General features: G+C 47.1%; 1 protein-coding gene across 1 annotated transcript; it reads left to right on the top strand.

The window, feature by feature from the left end:
- The first annotated feature begins 906 nt into the window (after positions 1-906).
- Positions 907-16,360, top strand: SCNN1G (sodium channel epithelial 1 subunit gamma). The gene is made up of 12 exons (XM_067534250.1): positions 907-1,567; positions 2,694-3,003; positions 3,800-3,993; positions 5,291-5,394; positions 5,896-6,059; positions 10,255-10,353; positions 11,269-11,386; positions 11,989-12,067; positions 12,158-12,215; positions 13,356-13,417; positions 13,621-13,696; positions 14,252-16,360. Exons 1-12 carry the CDS (start codon positions 1,251-1,253, stop codon positions 14,639-14,641), a joined length of 1,971 nt encoding a protein of 656 aa, XP_067390351.1. The 5' UTR covers positions 907-1,250; the 3' UTR covers positions 14,642-16,360.
- Positions 16,361-16,746: the final 386 nt, after the last annotated feature.

Raw genomic sequence — 16,746 nt, 5'->3', positions numbered from 1 at the left:
CTTTCACATTCAAATCAGCAAAACGTTCTAATGGATACTGAAAACACATGGGAAAGGCCCCTGCCTGCCCTTGCTTTCAAAGGCTGAGGAACCGTTCCTTTGTCACTAATTCTGGCTCTTCTCCTGCAAAAACTCAAGAACACGAGTAACTTTACTCAGCAGAGTAGCGCCGGTAACATAAATGGGACTGACCACACCTGCTTAAATCTTTGTGGAACTGCGTCCCATCTCCATGTGTATAAGATGATGGTTTCCTATTTCTTGAGTAAGTTTCATTTTTATAACATTTGCTAAATTCCTGGAGATTTACACATTTTTATTGGATATATTTGTCTATTTTTAAATACAGTGTGGTTTTCCTTTAAAAGATTCATGAATTCAAGAGACTTTGGCAAATCTGCAATAAGAACATATTGTAGAATGCATCATTTGTGTGAAAGTGTTTTGCTATTTTTTGCACAAATATATTTTACCATGACACTTCCTACTTGTGAAATATTTAGAAAAGTGCCAGAACAATCACAGACAATCAGTGATGCACTTAGCAGCTGGGACTGCAACACGACACTTTCTCGATGTTCAAGTTCCACGGTATACAAAAATACGGTAGTTTGCCAGTAATTCTGGGTTCCCATCTCTGCAACTGCAGCAGTTTCTATTGCAATCAGAGGTCTGTGCTTCCCAGCCTGACAGCGCTGTCAGGGAGATGCTGTGCAGATGTCATCATGCTGTTTGCAACTGCATGGTGTGTATCACCCTGGACGTGCCTGTAATGCTGCAGTTCTAACTTAGGGCCCAATCCTGCAAACACTTCTGTGTAAGAGTAACTGTACTCATGTCAGTAGTCCCACTGAGGTCAACAGTACTTGCAGGATTGGGCCCAGAGTGACTTTGGTGCAGGAGGAGCAGATGAGCTCTAAGGCAGGTGGCTCTGGCTTAAACACAGATCACCCCGATAATTAGCAAAGGGAGCAAGCAAGAAATACCAGAGATAAATGGGTTTGCATTTGCCTCTGCTATATTTGTGAATGCCCCCCCGAGACCGCTGTCTGCTTAGGAAAGGGGCCATGTACTCACTTGGCTCGGTATTGTTTTAAAATGCTGAGTACATGTCCCAGACCTGCAGAAGAGCTGTGTGTAATGTGAAAGCTGGTCTCTCTCGCCAACGGACGCTAGTGCAGTAAAAGATATCACCTCGCCCGCCTTGTCTCGTTCAAACACATTGTCACCCTCCATTTGTAGAGTTAAGCATGGCTCCTAGGAAGACGATCACAGCCACGATCAAGAAGACTTGGCCAGTGACCGGCCCTCAGGCTCCAACGGTCAGTGAGCTGATGCACTGGTATTGCATGAACACCAACACGCACGGCTGCCGGCGCATCGTGGTATCGAGGGGGCGCTTGCGCAGATTCGTCTGGATCCTGCTCACCTTGAGTGCCGTGGCGCTGATCCTGTGGCAGTGTGCTGAGCTCATCATGTTCTATTACACGGCCTCAGTGTCAGTCACTGTGCAATTCCAGAGACTGCCCTTCCCTGCTGTCACCATTTGCAATATCAACCCTTACAAGTAAGACATGAGGGTTCTGGGGAGATTGACCAGCTCCAGAGGGTTGTTAATTCCTGTATAAATGGCGGAGTCACTCCATTACAGCCAGGGTGGGTGCGCTTTCAAAGGACACCGGAAAGGGTTTCTCAGACATTTTTAAAATCATTTTTCCTCCAAACTCTTTCCAGCACTGAGCCCCTCAGGAAGCCCATCCCGCTGCTCTGACACCACTGCTCTTTAATGTCATCTCCTTCCTGGGAGCTCTGCCCACCTTCTCACAGCACCTCTGCCTCCTGGCGGTTTATATGCCAGTTATCACATGCAGGATTTGATGTACCAGTGCTGAGCCAAGCTAGACGCATTTAGCTCTTTTTATCTTTCTGGCCAAGTCAGCCCCTCCAGTGCCCTGATCTTTCCTGAGGCTCTTGCTGAACTCCATCTGTCCAGTAATGGAGTGATCAGGGACGCTGTCTCCAGAGGAAGGCAGAGTTTGCCATCTCCCCTCTCTTGGACGGGGTGCCTGGGCATATGCAATTCAGAATCACATTGGGTTCTTTTTCCTGCTAAACTGCATTGCACTCTTCTATCTAATCTGCTATCTGCTCTCCCCATCCCAGTCTCTCTCTGCCATTCCTGCTCTCTCCTGCCCCTGGAGGATTTGCATTTCAGATTGTATTGTCGCAGCTGAGAAATCTTTTCCATTTCCTGCCCAGCTTTCTGCTCTCTCTAGTTTAGGCAATTCCTCCTAATTTAAGTGCAATCCCCAAATGTATTATTACCTGTTACTACCTTCCCTAGCCTCTCCAGCTTGTTAATTAAGATTTTAAAGAAACTCAGTCCATTGCTGTTTATAATGGCCCTTTGTCCATGGTCCTTCAGCCAATGGGCAATCCCTGTAATCCATCTTTTACTCAAGCCAATTCAAATTAATTGTGTGACTAGAAGTTCCAGACAGTACATCAAGGAGAGCAGCAGTTCTCAGTCAGTCTAGGTAGCAGAGTGAGGAGGAGCTGGCTGTCCCCTATACTGAGCTGTTCATTCTACAATGCATTGGACAGGACAGGACAGGACTGCATGGAATAGTCCAGCAGGGGTGACTGGGAGAATATCACATATGTTATTTCCTATTACCTTCTCTCAAATGTAGGTACAGTGCAATGAAAGAGTATTTGTCTGAACTGGACAAAGAGACAAAAAATGCTTTGCAGACTTTATATGGATTTTCAGAGAGCAAATCCAAGGTGCGTCGGGATGCAGATGACTGGAATACTACGGAGAGGAACATGCAGAGCAAATACCTTGAAAAAGTCCCTCTGCTAAAGTTTGAAGACCTCTTTAAGAAGACGGCCACAGAAATTCTCAGTGGCCGTAAGCGGAAAATTGAGGCTAGTGTCTTTCACCAAGGTTCCAGCATGGTGAATATTGGGGATCCTCAAGATGTTGTTGGCTTTCAGTTGGTGAGTTCCATTCTCACGTGGTGAGTGGGTGCTGTGTTGGCACAGGGAGTGGATGTTCTAGGGCAAGCACCACAAAGACCCCTGTTTGAGTAGATGACAAGTGTAGCATGGATGGAAACAATAAACTTTCAAGAGTTAATTGAGGTTTTAGTGAGGAATAGATACAAGGAATCTTCAAGGATGGAGAGACCCATGTACCGTAGATCTTCCAAATCCAGCCCCCTGACATGGGTACAATTTTCAGTAGGTAAACATTCATCCACCATTTCCTTAAACATATCCACCTTGACAGCTCCCATTGCTTCCCACAGATTATTCCACACCCCTGCAATCCTCTGGGAGAAAAAGTCCTTTTTGAAATCCAGTCTAAACTGCTTCCTCTTTATTGCCAACCACGACACTGGAGAGGTTATTTCCGAGATCCCCCATGACGAGGCTTCACCAGCCATGCTTCTTTAAGGTTACACACATTCAGTTCCTGATGTCCATGCTCATAGGCAAGGCCACTGGTCCCCAAATGAGCCACTTTGCTTCCTTTGTACCTTTCCCAGACTGGTCTGCCTTTAGAATGCACACAGTTCTCAGTACGAAGTCTACCAAGGACCTCGTGAAGAGGAATCATTTTCTTCTTTGGTTTGTGCACCCCATAATACCTCATTTGTCTTTTTTTTCTGCCACCAGAAACTTCCTGCTTGAGTAGCATTTTTCAGTAGAAATCATATTGCAAAGCCTTCAGTGGAAAATTACACCATATCTTCCTCATCTGAAACTCATTTTCCTCCTTTATTGTTCTTAGTGTGACCCAAACAACAGCAGTGACTGTGCAGTTTACACATTCAGCTCTGGGGTAAATGCTATTCAAGAATGGTACAAGCTGCATTATATGAACATCATGGCACAAATTCCCCTGGAGACGAAAGTGAATATGGGCTATTCCGCTGAGGATCTTCTGCTGACATGTTTCTTTGATGGCATATCTTGTGACACAAGGTCAGTGCATGAAAACTACTTGCCAGCCTGACTTCTCACTTTTTAAAATAAATGTAAAACAATTAGGAATTAAATGTTTGTTATTTACAGAGTGCAAATGGGTGCACTTAGGAATGTAGAGAACATAGAGGAAGCCACAGTCCCTAGCTTACTATCTAGATTAGGCAGACCGCACAGCTCAGACAGACAATCAGCTGATGGCCAGACTGGGAATGGTGAGGATAGATATGTACAGTTTAACTTTGTGTTACACATGTCTTGCTTTGATGGATTAGCGCTGACAAGTTCAGTAGTAAAAGTGCATTTGAAGGAAGGATTGAATGAAGGAGGATGGTCATTTGGAACACAAGAGAGAGACTGTTAAAAATGGTACAATGTACTTCAAAAGCTAGCGCTCTGCTGGGTCTTTCACTGCACTGAGCCCCCAGTGTCCAAGGTAAGAGTCACTGGAGCACAGATTGTTTGGTATTGGGTCTTAAACAGACACTGTTGGGTAGAGTTGGGCACCAGAGCTAAGAATTCACTTTTACAATAGAAGTGCTGCTTTCTGTGTTCCTTGCCCCCTCATCACCGTTGATTTCAGAAGGAGTTTGGGGTTTCCCCAGGATGCAAGATCTGTCCAAAAATATTCTTATAACTTTTTTTCCTTATTATTTAACTGGAAACATTTTTTAGTAATCATTTCCTGCTGCATTTGCAGCATTGTGTTAGTGCACAAGAGCCTGAAAAGGAGAGCGACTAGAAACCAGATATAAAGCAAAGCAAAAGGTACCTGTTTTCCAAGCTTGAAAAAAATATGCATAAAGGAATCAGCACAAGAGATAAATATTAATTTGATTTTAGGAGTATTTCAGGTTTAATAAGGTGTTGTCTAGAACATAGGTGAAGATTGCTTAAATATATGAATTTAGCTGGACAGTGCCATTTAAAGCGGTTGTATTGGTTCAATTTAGTGTGCTCCGAGGGAGATATTCTGGGCCAGGATTTCACCTTTAGTGTGTTAACAGTTTAGTGAATGAATACCCTAATACTGCACATACTTCTCCCACAGGGGATCTTCCTGGGACTGTAACAAGTTTGTTGGCTGTTTTATGTATAGATATGGCATGAATGTCATTGAGCCTTATCACTTAAGCAACAAACAGAGTAATTTAGGAACTGTGCTGACTCTTAACACCTGTTAAATCCACTTGCTATCTCTCCCATCAGGCTGAAGGGAGATGGAGTGAGTAATTTACATTGCCACAGGCAGTTAGACCACAGAGCCTAGTATGAAAAAGTGTTTGCTCTCTTTTAGAAACTTCACTCCTTTCCATCATCCACTGTATGGCAACTGCTACACCTTCAATAGTGGAGAAAACGGAACAGTCCTGACCACCTCCATGGGAGGCAGCGAGTATGGTAAGGGAATTGAGGTAGTAGAGCGACTGTTGGAAAGCAGATCATTCGGAGAAGTAGATCCTAATGGGGTTGACTGACACGTAGGCATTAGATGTGTAATCTGATTGTTTTGGTTCAAATGAACATTTCTCCAATCTGTTGCCAACTCACATAAATAAAATGTATTGCATCACTAGTGTTTTTCCACCTGAAATTATCCTCCCCAGTTATGTACCTTGTTTTCTAATAGGTTTCGGTAACATTCTAAGTTATTGCTACTATACATTATTAGTCGTGCTGGATGTAAAGATTAGCTGCGGAAGCAGTCGGACAAGCATTGATGCACCCAAATGATATCTTGAGAATCCAACTTGAAGCCAGATCTTTAGTCCAAAGAGATGATGATGATAGTTAAAACTGAAGAAGATTGTACAGTAACCATAGACTGTTCTACTCTCCTAGAGATAGGGCTCTAGCGTCTAGTTTTTTTAACTTTGTTAATACTATCCCTTTGTTCTACAGGATTGCAGGTTGTTCTTTATATAGAGGAAGCAGATTACAATCCCTTCCTGGTGACTTCGGCTGGGGCCAAAATCATTGTCCATGACCAGAACGAATATCCCTTTATTGAAGATGTCGGCACTGAGATTGAGACAGCAACGGCCACCTCCATTGGGATGCACTTTGTGAGTGACAGGGCTCTTTCTCCTCAGGCTCACAACATAGCTTACAAATGCCAGGCCATTTGTGTTACATAGATCCAGATGCTGTTGGATAGCATGATCCAGGAATGCTAGTAGAGAGTTGTGAGGATGTATTTATGCCCTAGGCCTGGATATCTAAAGTGCCTTAGAAGGCATGAGACCGGAGGGAGAGCCCGTGTAATTGACATGTGCTAGAACTCTTCTGAGCCATGTTTTATTGCTTATGAATGCGAGCTGTTAGAAATCCATGTCTGGGGAATTCCACACCTACAGGTGATTGTGTTTTTCTCCCATGGATTTCTTGAGGATTTTGTTGTTTTCTACCACTATCCACACCATCAAAACCTGGTTTAACACAGGTGCTGTGGCACAGTATAAACATGGGTGTGGTCAAAGCAGGTTCTGATGTGGGTTGGCTGGGCAGAGCAGATGAGCTAAAGCACATCTCTCACATATGGCTATACTGATTCGATAGATGGGTTCTGTGTTTATTGCCCTCCTGGCTGTGAAAAGACCCTTCCAGATGGCTGTGTCTGCATTAGACTGCTTAAGGAAATCTCCCACCATTGCTATCATTGGGGGTAGGGTGAAGGCTGAAATACGGAGCTGGGAGTTTCCCAAAGTAGTTCAGTAGAGAAGATGATAGTGTCCTAAGGGGCCTCTGCCTGATTGCAGAGAAACTAAAGCTGTGCCATCAGAAGATGCAAACTTCCCGGTTAATCTCAAGGACCATTTAAGTGATAATTTGGGCTTTCCTTTTCTCTGCTGTTCACTGTACCATAAACACCCAGCTAAACTGCTTATTTGGAGTGGCTGGGTGTGCCATGCCATGCCCTGTTAGTCCATGCATTAGAAAGGACAGTAGGATAAAAGCTGACAGGTTCAAATGTGCATATAGTTGACTATCTTCCAATTGTTTGCATAAACGTTAAGGACAAGTGACTTTATAGTGTCTAAAAATATGGGAATATCCCATAAAGGCTTGTGGGTTTCTTTAAAAGCAGGCTGAGCAATCAACAACAGAGGGTTTAGATCTCTAGAGCCCTAAAATATCTCCCAATCCTGCCTTGCCCCATGTCCTTGTTCTGCTGCCTATGAAATAAGAACAACTCCACATATCAGATAAGCAAAACTTTACTAGTACAACTCAAGTTATCACTGACACACATGGTTTGCCTGGGCATTCCCCAACTATTCATGCATTGGCCATAAAGACCCAGAGACATGTCTTGAGGCAGTAGATTTCTGGCATCAGCTGGTCTCAGGACATGACTTGGTGCACAGTGAATAAGACAGTCACTCAAACAGAAAAGACTGACGGCACGCAAACTCTTACATAGAAAATACAATCAATCAATACAGTGTTTAGCCGGAAGCTATTGCAAATATTCTGAATGTGTAAGTGATTAGACTTGGGTACCCTGAAATATGATAGTTTTATGCAATTCACAAAAATAAGATTTCCTTCTAGTTGAGTTTTAGAGGCTTGGCACCTACAGACAGTCTGCTTGCATCCTGACGTATCAGAGAAGATAGAATCCAGCTTCCAGTTTCTTTGTCCCAGAACCAAAAACTACATCTTGGTGCCATCTCAATAGTGACAATCAAGAGGAGGAAGAATCTAAGCTTGACATTTCCTGGGAGCCTTTATAGAGAGATTGTGATTGTCACAGAAGGGCTGCTTCAGATGCAACCATCAGAGCAATGCCTGCGCAAGACACCCTGCTCAAACCTGCACATGAACCAAGTTCTGCAAAGGGCACAGTGGCCACATCCACTGAAATGCCCATGCCACTACAGGGCTCTTTGTATGCACAGACAGACCTGTATATTGGCACTCACTAGTTTTGCAAATGTCAGTTTCTGGGTACATAATGGATGCCTATGTATTTCTGTGGGTGCACCAAGACCCTCCACCCTATAAATATATAGCCAACAATGTCCTAAACAAGGCATTGGTAATATTTCCAGCCCCTTGTCCACACACACAGTAGTGTTTTTACAGAGAGTTATTTCAGTGCAGGAATGACAGGAAAGGGAGCACATGCCACAGCAGAAATTCTACCAGAAGCAGCTATCATAAGCCAAGTACAAGACAAGCAAAAGGTCCCAGCAGCAGATCCTGCGAGGCAGGATTCCTGGCATTAGATCTCTTCCAGGAACTGAAAGAGCCACATTTAAAAGTCATTTCACATGAATTTTCAAAAGCAACCAGTCTCTGCTTGATCTCTCCAGACTGACTCAGTGTCTTTCCTTGCCCCTTCCAGGGTGTAACTTCAATCTTGTATCAAAGCAACTGAGCTGCACCTGCACTGCACAAGTGACAGGCTCCTCCTGTCACTACAGCCAGGATTGTTAGGGTTTGGTATTTCTACAGCCCCATGGCTGTGTATAGTGCTTTACAGACAAAAATGACCAGTCCTGCCCCAAGGAATTTACCCTCAGGGGCCCTGGTCCTACAGTCAGATCTACTAGCACAGAACCCTGTGTCCATGTGGAGCCCCTTTGCTGGCTCTGTGCTAGTGGATCTGATTGCAAGATCTATGGCCTAGTCAGACAATGTTTGAGCAGGAAGAATGGATGTACAGCCAAGTAAATAAGATCTAGTGCGTGGTCTTGTAGTTCCAAGCGTTCTTTTGGGATGTTATACAACAAGTACTGAAGGTGTGCGAGTGGACAAGGCCAGGCAGACACAGGGAAGAAAGCCAGGTGGCCAAGTGCACTAGGGGCCTGAGCCTCAGAGCTGCTGAGTGCTCTTAACTTCCACTGACTGTAATAGAAATTGAGAACACTTGACCCCTGTCAGGATTGAGCCCTCAATCAAGGCCATTATTCCAGGCACAGGAGACAGGATGGGGAAAAGGGTATGCCCAGGAGAGATGAAGACTTTGAGGCAGAAGGCATCTCATGGAGGTGTCAAATGTAATTGGGAAACAAACTAATAACAATTTTAGCCACATAATCCCCTAAATAAAAGCAACCTACAGGCTATTCACATCTGCTCTGCAGTGTAGACACAGCCCAGAAGTTGCTTTGTCAGATATTCATGGAAGCAGCAGCATTAAAAGCAAGTTGTTGGCCTGTAATCCATAAAAAAAAGTCACAGTCCAGTGATACAAATGGCCAGAGTTTACCACAAAAGTGGAACATTTCTATTTAAACCTCTGCTGTGATATCTGCCCCCCGAGCCACAAGGTTAAGTCAGCCTCCCTTCTGGTGTAGACAGCACTAGGTCAATGAAAGAATTCTTCGCTCCCTCCTCTTGGGGAGGTGGATTAACTATGCCACCAGGAGAACCCCTCCCGTCACTGCAATGAGTGGCTAGGCTGAAGCACTAGAGCTGCGCAGTTACAACATGCATCACTCCGTCCATAACACACACTGCAAAGACCCCAGCATACGCTATACAAACCAACAAACATCCTGCCCTAGGGCGTCCCTATGGAGGAGATACAAGTGACTATTAGAGAAGTGCTGGAGCCTGAAGTCTGGTCTTTATCCCCAGAACAAGAACAGTAGGTACAGCAACAGTGCAAGCTGCTCCCAGGCTGCCTCTTGCCATGTGCTCAAGTCAGGCTTTCACTGCACAAAGCTGTGGTGATTTTGGGGGTGGGAGTTACCGCAAGGTAACTAGCTCGCATTAGCTCTCCCACTGTAAAATCCCAGTGGAGACAAAGCACTGTCGGTTTTACTGCGAGGTAGCTAGGCAAAGTCAGCTCTATCCTCTACCTCTCCTGTTTGCCATATGGTGCCTTGTCTCCACTAGGATTGTACAGCAGATGCATGGCAGTTCTCCATGTTAAGAAAATCTCCTTTTTGCTAGTGATGACAAGGCCTCAGTGTAAACCCAGTACCTCTGTTGTGGGGAATCCAATCTCACGGCCATTCAGTCCTCAGTGTCTCTGTTAAGATTCCCAACAAAGGGACCAGTTGGTGTCAGCTGTCATGGTGTTTGTGGAATGGACAATTCCATGCTTAACTGTTTTGAGAGGACATTGAGAGGCCTGAGAAGAATTCTGTCAGGGGCCAAAAGGCAGACACAGTTCAATCCTGCCCCATCATTGTTCTAGTTTAGGACTGTGATCTGAGGACATCCAATAAGGAGCACTGAATGGTCTCTTTCCTTCAGCTCTGCTGGGGTCTCTCAGATCAACATTTGTTCTTTTCTGGTTTTCAGACTCAGTCTCACAAGCTAAGCAAACCGTACAGTGACTGCACGGAGACTGGCACTGACATTCCAGTAGCAAACCTCTACAACAAGACCTACTCACTTCAGGTAAAGCTCTGTTACAGAGACAAGGTAATATCTGTTATTGGACCAGCATCTGTTGGTGAGAGAGACAAGCTTTTGAGCCACACAAAGCTCTTCCTCAGGTTTTTCAGTCATTTGGGCGATCCCCTTATACAAACAGTACAGTATTCTACAGTGCTAGTCCCCGACCATGCAGCAGCACTGCTGCAGCTGAATGCTTTGGATCACTGCTGTAGAATACCGTAGTACTTTTTAAATCAGGGTTTTGTTTCAAAGTAATTGAAGCTTGAAGTTGCCTTGGGGATTCTGTCATATATAGCAAGAACATTAGCTCATTATGAAATTCTCTGGCACTGCTGGACTGGAAAATATTGGCCAAACAAATATTGCAGCTTAGTAAGCCTTGAAGCCAGAAATTGTGACTCCTGTCAGATAAGACTCCATGAATAACTGATACTATCTAATCTGTGTCCCACTAGCAGAACGCTGACAAAGCAAGTTTCCACTGGTTTTGCATGGCTCCTGTAATAGGCTCCATCCTGAGAGCGTCAGGCATCCTGCTCTCCTCCATTTGAAGGGTTATAATTCCCATTGCTCTTGGATTAGTTGCTTCTTTTTGCAAATTCAGCACCTGGGTTTGATTTTTCTTTTAGTGGGTATTAAAATGCAGCCTCCTGTGATGTGATGCCAGCTGAGGTCAAATGGGCCTCCAGTAGGATTAGTTCATTAAACCATGGACCCTTGCACTGCTGTTGGTAGGAACTGAAGCTGGGATCCCACCTACTGGAAATTCCAGCTGAAAATAGTTAGTTCCTGTTGATGCCAACTGACAACACAGTTTGGAACAGAGCAGTAAGTGGCAGGACATATAAGCAACCAGGGCATGCGTGTGCATTTGTTGACTTGTAGAAACCCAACTCTTGGTTTATTGTCCTGCAGATTTGCCTGCATTCCTGTTTCCAGAGAGCCATGGTGGATACCTGTCACTGTGCCCAGTACGCGCAGCCCTTGCCTCCCGGCGCAGAATACTGCGACTACAAGAAATACCCCAACTGGAGTAAGTTCTCCATAGTATGAGTAAACCCCCGCACAGCCTCCTTTACTGCCTAGCTACAACCACCAGATGTGCTGCTGTCTCATCTCAGCCCCTTTCATTAGATCATTACAACACATAATATCCTCTACTGAAATCTCCATCCACACAAGCCCATTGGGCTGGAGAAAAGACGAATCAGCCTTGGAGTAACACATACCCCTTCCCATGCTTCTAGGGTTCAGCCCAGAGACTAGATCTTTGTTAGCAAGAGCTCACGTTTCTCTGAAATCCCAGCTATGTGTTTAGTGGTAGTATTGATTTGTGTCCTGGTAGCATCATGAGCCTGAGTTAAGGGCTCTCTTGTGCTAGGCATTGTGCTTACGCATAGCAAGAGACTGTCCCTACCAAGAGGGTCTTGTCTATAGAAGGGAAGTGTTTATTCCCATTTTGCAGATGGGGAAATGAGACCCACAAAAGTGAGGTGACTTGCCAGGCACACAGGGAGCCTGCAATAGAGCCAGGAATTGAACCCAGGTCCCCCAAGCCCAGTTCATTAACCACAAGACCAGCCTGTCTCACGCTCTGCCTTCCCCAGCCAGTCACCCTGGGCTCTCTTTCTGCAGTGTACTGCTACTATAAACTGCATGAGAAGTTTGTGAAGGAGCAGTTGGGCTGTCAGCAGATTTGCAAAGAAGCCTGCAGGTAAGTCCTGCTGCAAGACAGACAAGAAATGAAACATTCCACATGCAGGAATTCAGACTTACAGCTAACACCGAGCCTCTTTCCCCGCAGCTTTAAGGAGTGGACACTGACCACCAGCTTAGCCCAGTGGCCATCTTCAGTTTCTGAGGTGAGCTCCCAGTTCTGCTCTGCTTGCTCAGCCTGCATGTTGAGCTTGCAGGCCAGCCTAGTGGCGCAATGAGGGTCACAGGCTCTGCCTCCAGGCCGGCTTGGATTCTCTTGTGCAGTGGTATGCCAAGGGGGCAGCGGGGAAGGGCCATGCCCCAGGGCACCATCCTGGGGGGGGGGTTGCCGGCTAGACCCTCGGAGGAGGAGCTGCCCTCTGTTGCAGGCAGCCAAGGCATACTCCCGGCCCCTCTGCCCCTGCACTGGACACAAGGAGGGAGCTGCGGGGACCAGAGCCCATCAGGCCCTCCTCCCCACCGCTGGGCAGCCCCCACCGCTCCCACAGCAGGGGGAGAGCGGGAAATGGGCCCGCAGACCCCCTCCCCCCACAGGGTGCTGCCCACACTGCTGCTGCCACAGACACCCCCCTGCAGGGCACTGCTGCCAACGGGGGGAGTGGAGGAGAGCAGAAGATGGGCTCACAGACATCCCCCCCCCCGTGGGGCCCCAATGTAAGTGTGGCCCCTGGGCACCAGAGACCCACAATACGCCACTGCTCTTGTGCCTCAGATCACAGGATCATTGTCAGGCCAGGGCTTTCCCCTCTGGAGGTTGCTGCATCACATCCTCCAGGGGTTCCCTGCAGTCTCAGTGGGGGCCACCCCTCTCCCCGATGGGGGGATGATCCCAGATATTTCAGCGATGGAGGGATGAAGTTACAAAGGAGAACAGCCTCCCACAGTGAAAGGAGGAGGGAAAGCCTCGTAGCTCTGACAGGAACTAGGTAAAATCCAGAGGGGCAGCCTTGGAAGTGAGAGGCCCCTTCTATATTTGTGAGCGTTTGCCTGGTGCTCCTGACCAGGGGATCTGAGCCCTGCCGTGAGTGAGGATCCCATACCCAGGTACAAGGACAAGGCTCCTGCTCGAGGAGCTCGCCATCTAAACTGCAAACGTGTCTTCTGGGGATTCAGTCTCCCCGGGTCTGCGAGATCCCCCCCACATGGCAGCAGTGGAGGTCCCTTACCACACAATCATGGCATTCAAGAATGAAACCTGATCCAAAGAGGGTGTGAAATAAGATGTCTCGTTTTGGGCTTCCTGGGCTTGTGCTCATGGTTGTGACGTTGTTTTCTTATTTTCCAAGGACTGGATGCTTCGAGTCCTTTCTTGGGACAAAGGGCAGAAAATCAACAAAATGTTAAACAAGTAAGTTTCCACCTGTGTGCTTCCAGCCTGCATCTCTACTTCAGATACAATCTCAGCAGCCCTAATGATGGCAATTGAAAAGAAAGCTCCCTTAAACTGGCCTGGCCCTACTCGTCCAACTGGTTATTTAAATAATTTTTCAGTGAGCCTCACGTTATTGTTTCACTAAACCCAAGTCCTGCTCTATCTCTCCCCCTTATCAGAACTGACCTTGCAAGCCTCATGGTGTTTTACAAAGACCTGAACGAGAGATTAATTTCAGAGAATCCCACCAACAATGTAAGTACTCTGGGAGTTTTTAGTGTGAGTTCAGTGCTGGCCTACGGTGCCACATTGACAGTTCTGAAGTCTGCAAGCGTCTGTTCACACTTAGAATAGATTCAGTGCAGGCAGTGGCAGGACAAGCTTCCCCAAACAGTGCCCTCCGCTGTGCCTCCATCCTGCCCTGTAGCAAACCTCTGCAGGGGATGAGGAGAGGTCGGTTTCCTTGGCTCGTTCAGTCCTTGTCTTCTATCATGTGGGCACCTCTCCGCTAGGAACTGCCCCGAGACAACTGTAAGGGACGCTTCTGTTTCGATATTCGTTGATATTTCTAGAGAATAAGTGAGAGTAGAGCAGCTTAGAGATGTGCCCAGGACATTTGCCCTCACTTTAGTGTATTGGGCAGGTTGTGCCCCTTTAACGGTATCTAAGTACCTAGCCCCTGGGCACCTTGGGACAGATGCTGATTGTTCTAGCTCAGAGAAGTCGCTTCTCTCTCTGCTGCTGCTCTGCCATAGCTCCTATGGATACCTGGCTGGTTCTGGCATAACCTTGAGCTCTCTTCTCCTCCAGATTGTCATTCTTCTTTCCAACTTTGGGGGCCAGCTGGGCCTTTGGATGAGCTGCTCCATGGTTTGTGTCCTTGAGATCATCGAAATTTTCTTCATCGATTCATTCTTTATCATCATGCGGCGCCGCTGGCAAAAGACAAAGAAATGGTGGAATGACCGAAAAGCAACACAACCTGAGGAGCCACTTCAGGTTAATGCTCCAGCCAAAGAAGGCCACGACAACCCTGTGTGCATTGACGAGGACCCACCCACCTTTAACACGGCCCTTCACTTACCACTGCCCCAGGAAAATCACATGCCCAGGACTCCCCCGCCCAACTACAGCACTTTGCAGTTAGGAGCTGCATTCACAGAACAGCTGCCCGACACCCTGGAGAGCAGGCGCCAGTGACACAGTATTTATCTCCTCCTCCAGGGCCAAAGTGTAATCCGTGTGTCCAGGAGCGAGGTGTGTGTCTGGGGGCGAGCACGGAGGGACTGTTGGGTGCAGCCTCTAATTCAGAGGTTTGGAGCTTTGTGGTGAAAGCGTGTCTGGGAGGAGTCCAGGCAGGAGGAGTCAGCCCACAAGCATAGAGTGATTGGTAACTCCAGGTCCTAAAGGTTGTGGAATTGGGCAGTGATGGGCCTTGCCAAACAGAGACAAGCCACACACACATGCCCATTACCTGTAGGCCGAAGTTAGGCCTCAGGAGAAGCTTGCAGCCATATCCAGCATAACACTGTAACTGCTCCATGTCTGACAATCCCGGTCTTTGGAATGCTTGTGGGACTTTGCTAGGAGCAGGCAGAGAGGGAAGTCAGGAAAGAGAGGGAAAGCCACACGGATACTGGCTGTGGATGAGAGGAAAGGAAAATGTCATTGCAGTGTCATATTCTGACCAATTCAGCTAAGCACAGAGAGGGCAGGATACGCTGAGAGATGCTCCTTAGCATGGATGAGAACCCTTAAAGCCAATTGAACTACTCGGGAGCCAAAGTCAGCCCCCAACCCCGCCTTTAAAATGTTGGGAATATCATTTTGCGCAGAATAATGACCAGGCGCAGACTCTGCAAGCAGCGGGCTCCTTTAACGGCCATCAAATCAACCATCACACTAACCCCACGGGATCTCATTTGAAATGTAGGCGCCCTTGGCACACTCAGGTTAGCACTCCCAAAGGACAGCTGAATCCTCTTCATGCTACAGTCCTTTGACCCATGGGCTGGGACCTTCTGCTGGGAAACACCTTCAAATGCCAGCCCCATCGCTGGCACACAGAACTGGGGAGCATCTCGGGCCAGGAAGGAAGAGGAATCCCACTCCAGGGCACAGTGGCAGCAGAGCCCCACAGCAATTTCTGCAGCTGCCTGTAGTCCTTGTACCCAGCCTCAGAGGCAGGATTGTCCAGAAGATGCACTGACCCCAGGCATGTTGTGCTCAAACTCCCCTTGTACATTAGCTGCACTCCCTGATGTATGGGCTCCTTGGACCCTATCACTAGTTCCTCTCCACCCGGGAGCCACTGTGCCTGCAGATCTGACCCACTGAATTGAGATGAAAATGGTCACTGGGTTTCAAACACTGGTTCTAAAATGTCACTGCTCATGGGTTAGACCAAATCACTGGAGTTTCCCTGCCTTGAGCATGTGAAAACAAGAACATTTAGGGCCCAATTCTGCCCCCTTGAAGTCAAGAGCAAAATTCCCATGGACTTCCATGGCAGCAGGTCTGACCCAGAGTGAAGGCTGCAGTTCTTTGTCCTCTCTGGTGTGCCCAGTTTATTGCAGATGGGCACAGCCCTGGCAAGTGCATTATGTACGGAGGGGTGGGCTCCATGCCGTCACTCAGAATCCCCCTCCTCCTCGTCAGTTCCTGCCACAGCCTCCTTGGAGCTGAGTAGGGTGGGCAGCGTGAGTGTCAGGATGGATGTGTTCTGGACCAGCATGGCCTCTTGGGGCTTTCAGAGAACTGTGTTGTCAAATGAATTATGCATTTTAACAGGGAGAACAAAGGTGTTTCCAAATGTGCAATACAAGACATCTTTTTTAACTGAATTATTTACCAGCAGAGAGGCTGGAAAACAAAGAGCAGGGAAAGATATATTTTTTAATAAACTGCTTTTGTAGTTAATGGATGCATGTGTGTTTCTGCTTGGATGTCCAAAGTCCTTGCTAAGAACAAGTGAGCTGTGCCTCCCTCTGCCCTGTTCTGCTCTGTACGAGCCCTCTCCGTTTGTAACCAGGGACCAACACAGAACTAACTGCTCAGCAGCTGGGAGTTACTCTTCAGGCTTGTCTACATAGTGGCTAAGGTAATATAATGTGCCCCATGCCGCTGTGATTTCTAAAGCATGCTACTGTGTCTAAGGCTTGGTCTACACTTACCCAGCGATTCGACTGCTGTGCTTCTCTTCTGCGCGCCGTCTTCACTGCACTGCTCCGACGGGAACCGCGTTCCTGTGGACACAGCGCTACACCACTTGAGGGGGTGGATTAACAGGGTCGACTTCTGGATCG

This window comes from Emydura macquarii, unplaced genomic scaffold (assembly GCF_026122565.2).
Source record: "Emydura macquarii macquarii isolate MOO-44397 ecotype Brisbane River unplaced genomic scaffold, CSIRO-AGI_Emac_v2 contig_3390, whole genome shotgun sequence".
NCBI classification, from domain to species: Eukaryota; Metazoa; Chordata; order Testudines; family Chelidae; genus Emydura; species Emydura macquarii.
Note: the sequence above shows the minus strand (reverse complement) of the source record. Positions and strands in the feature narration are given on the sequence as shown.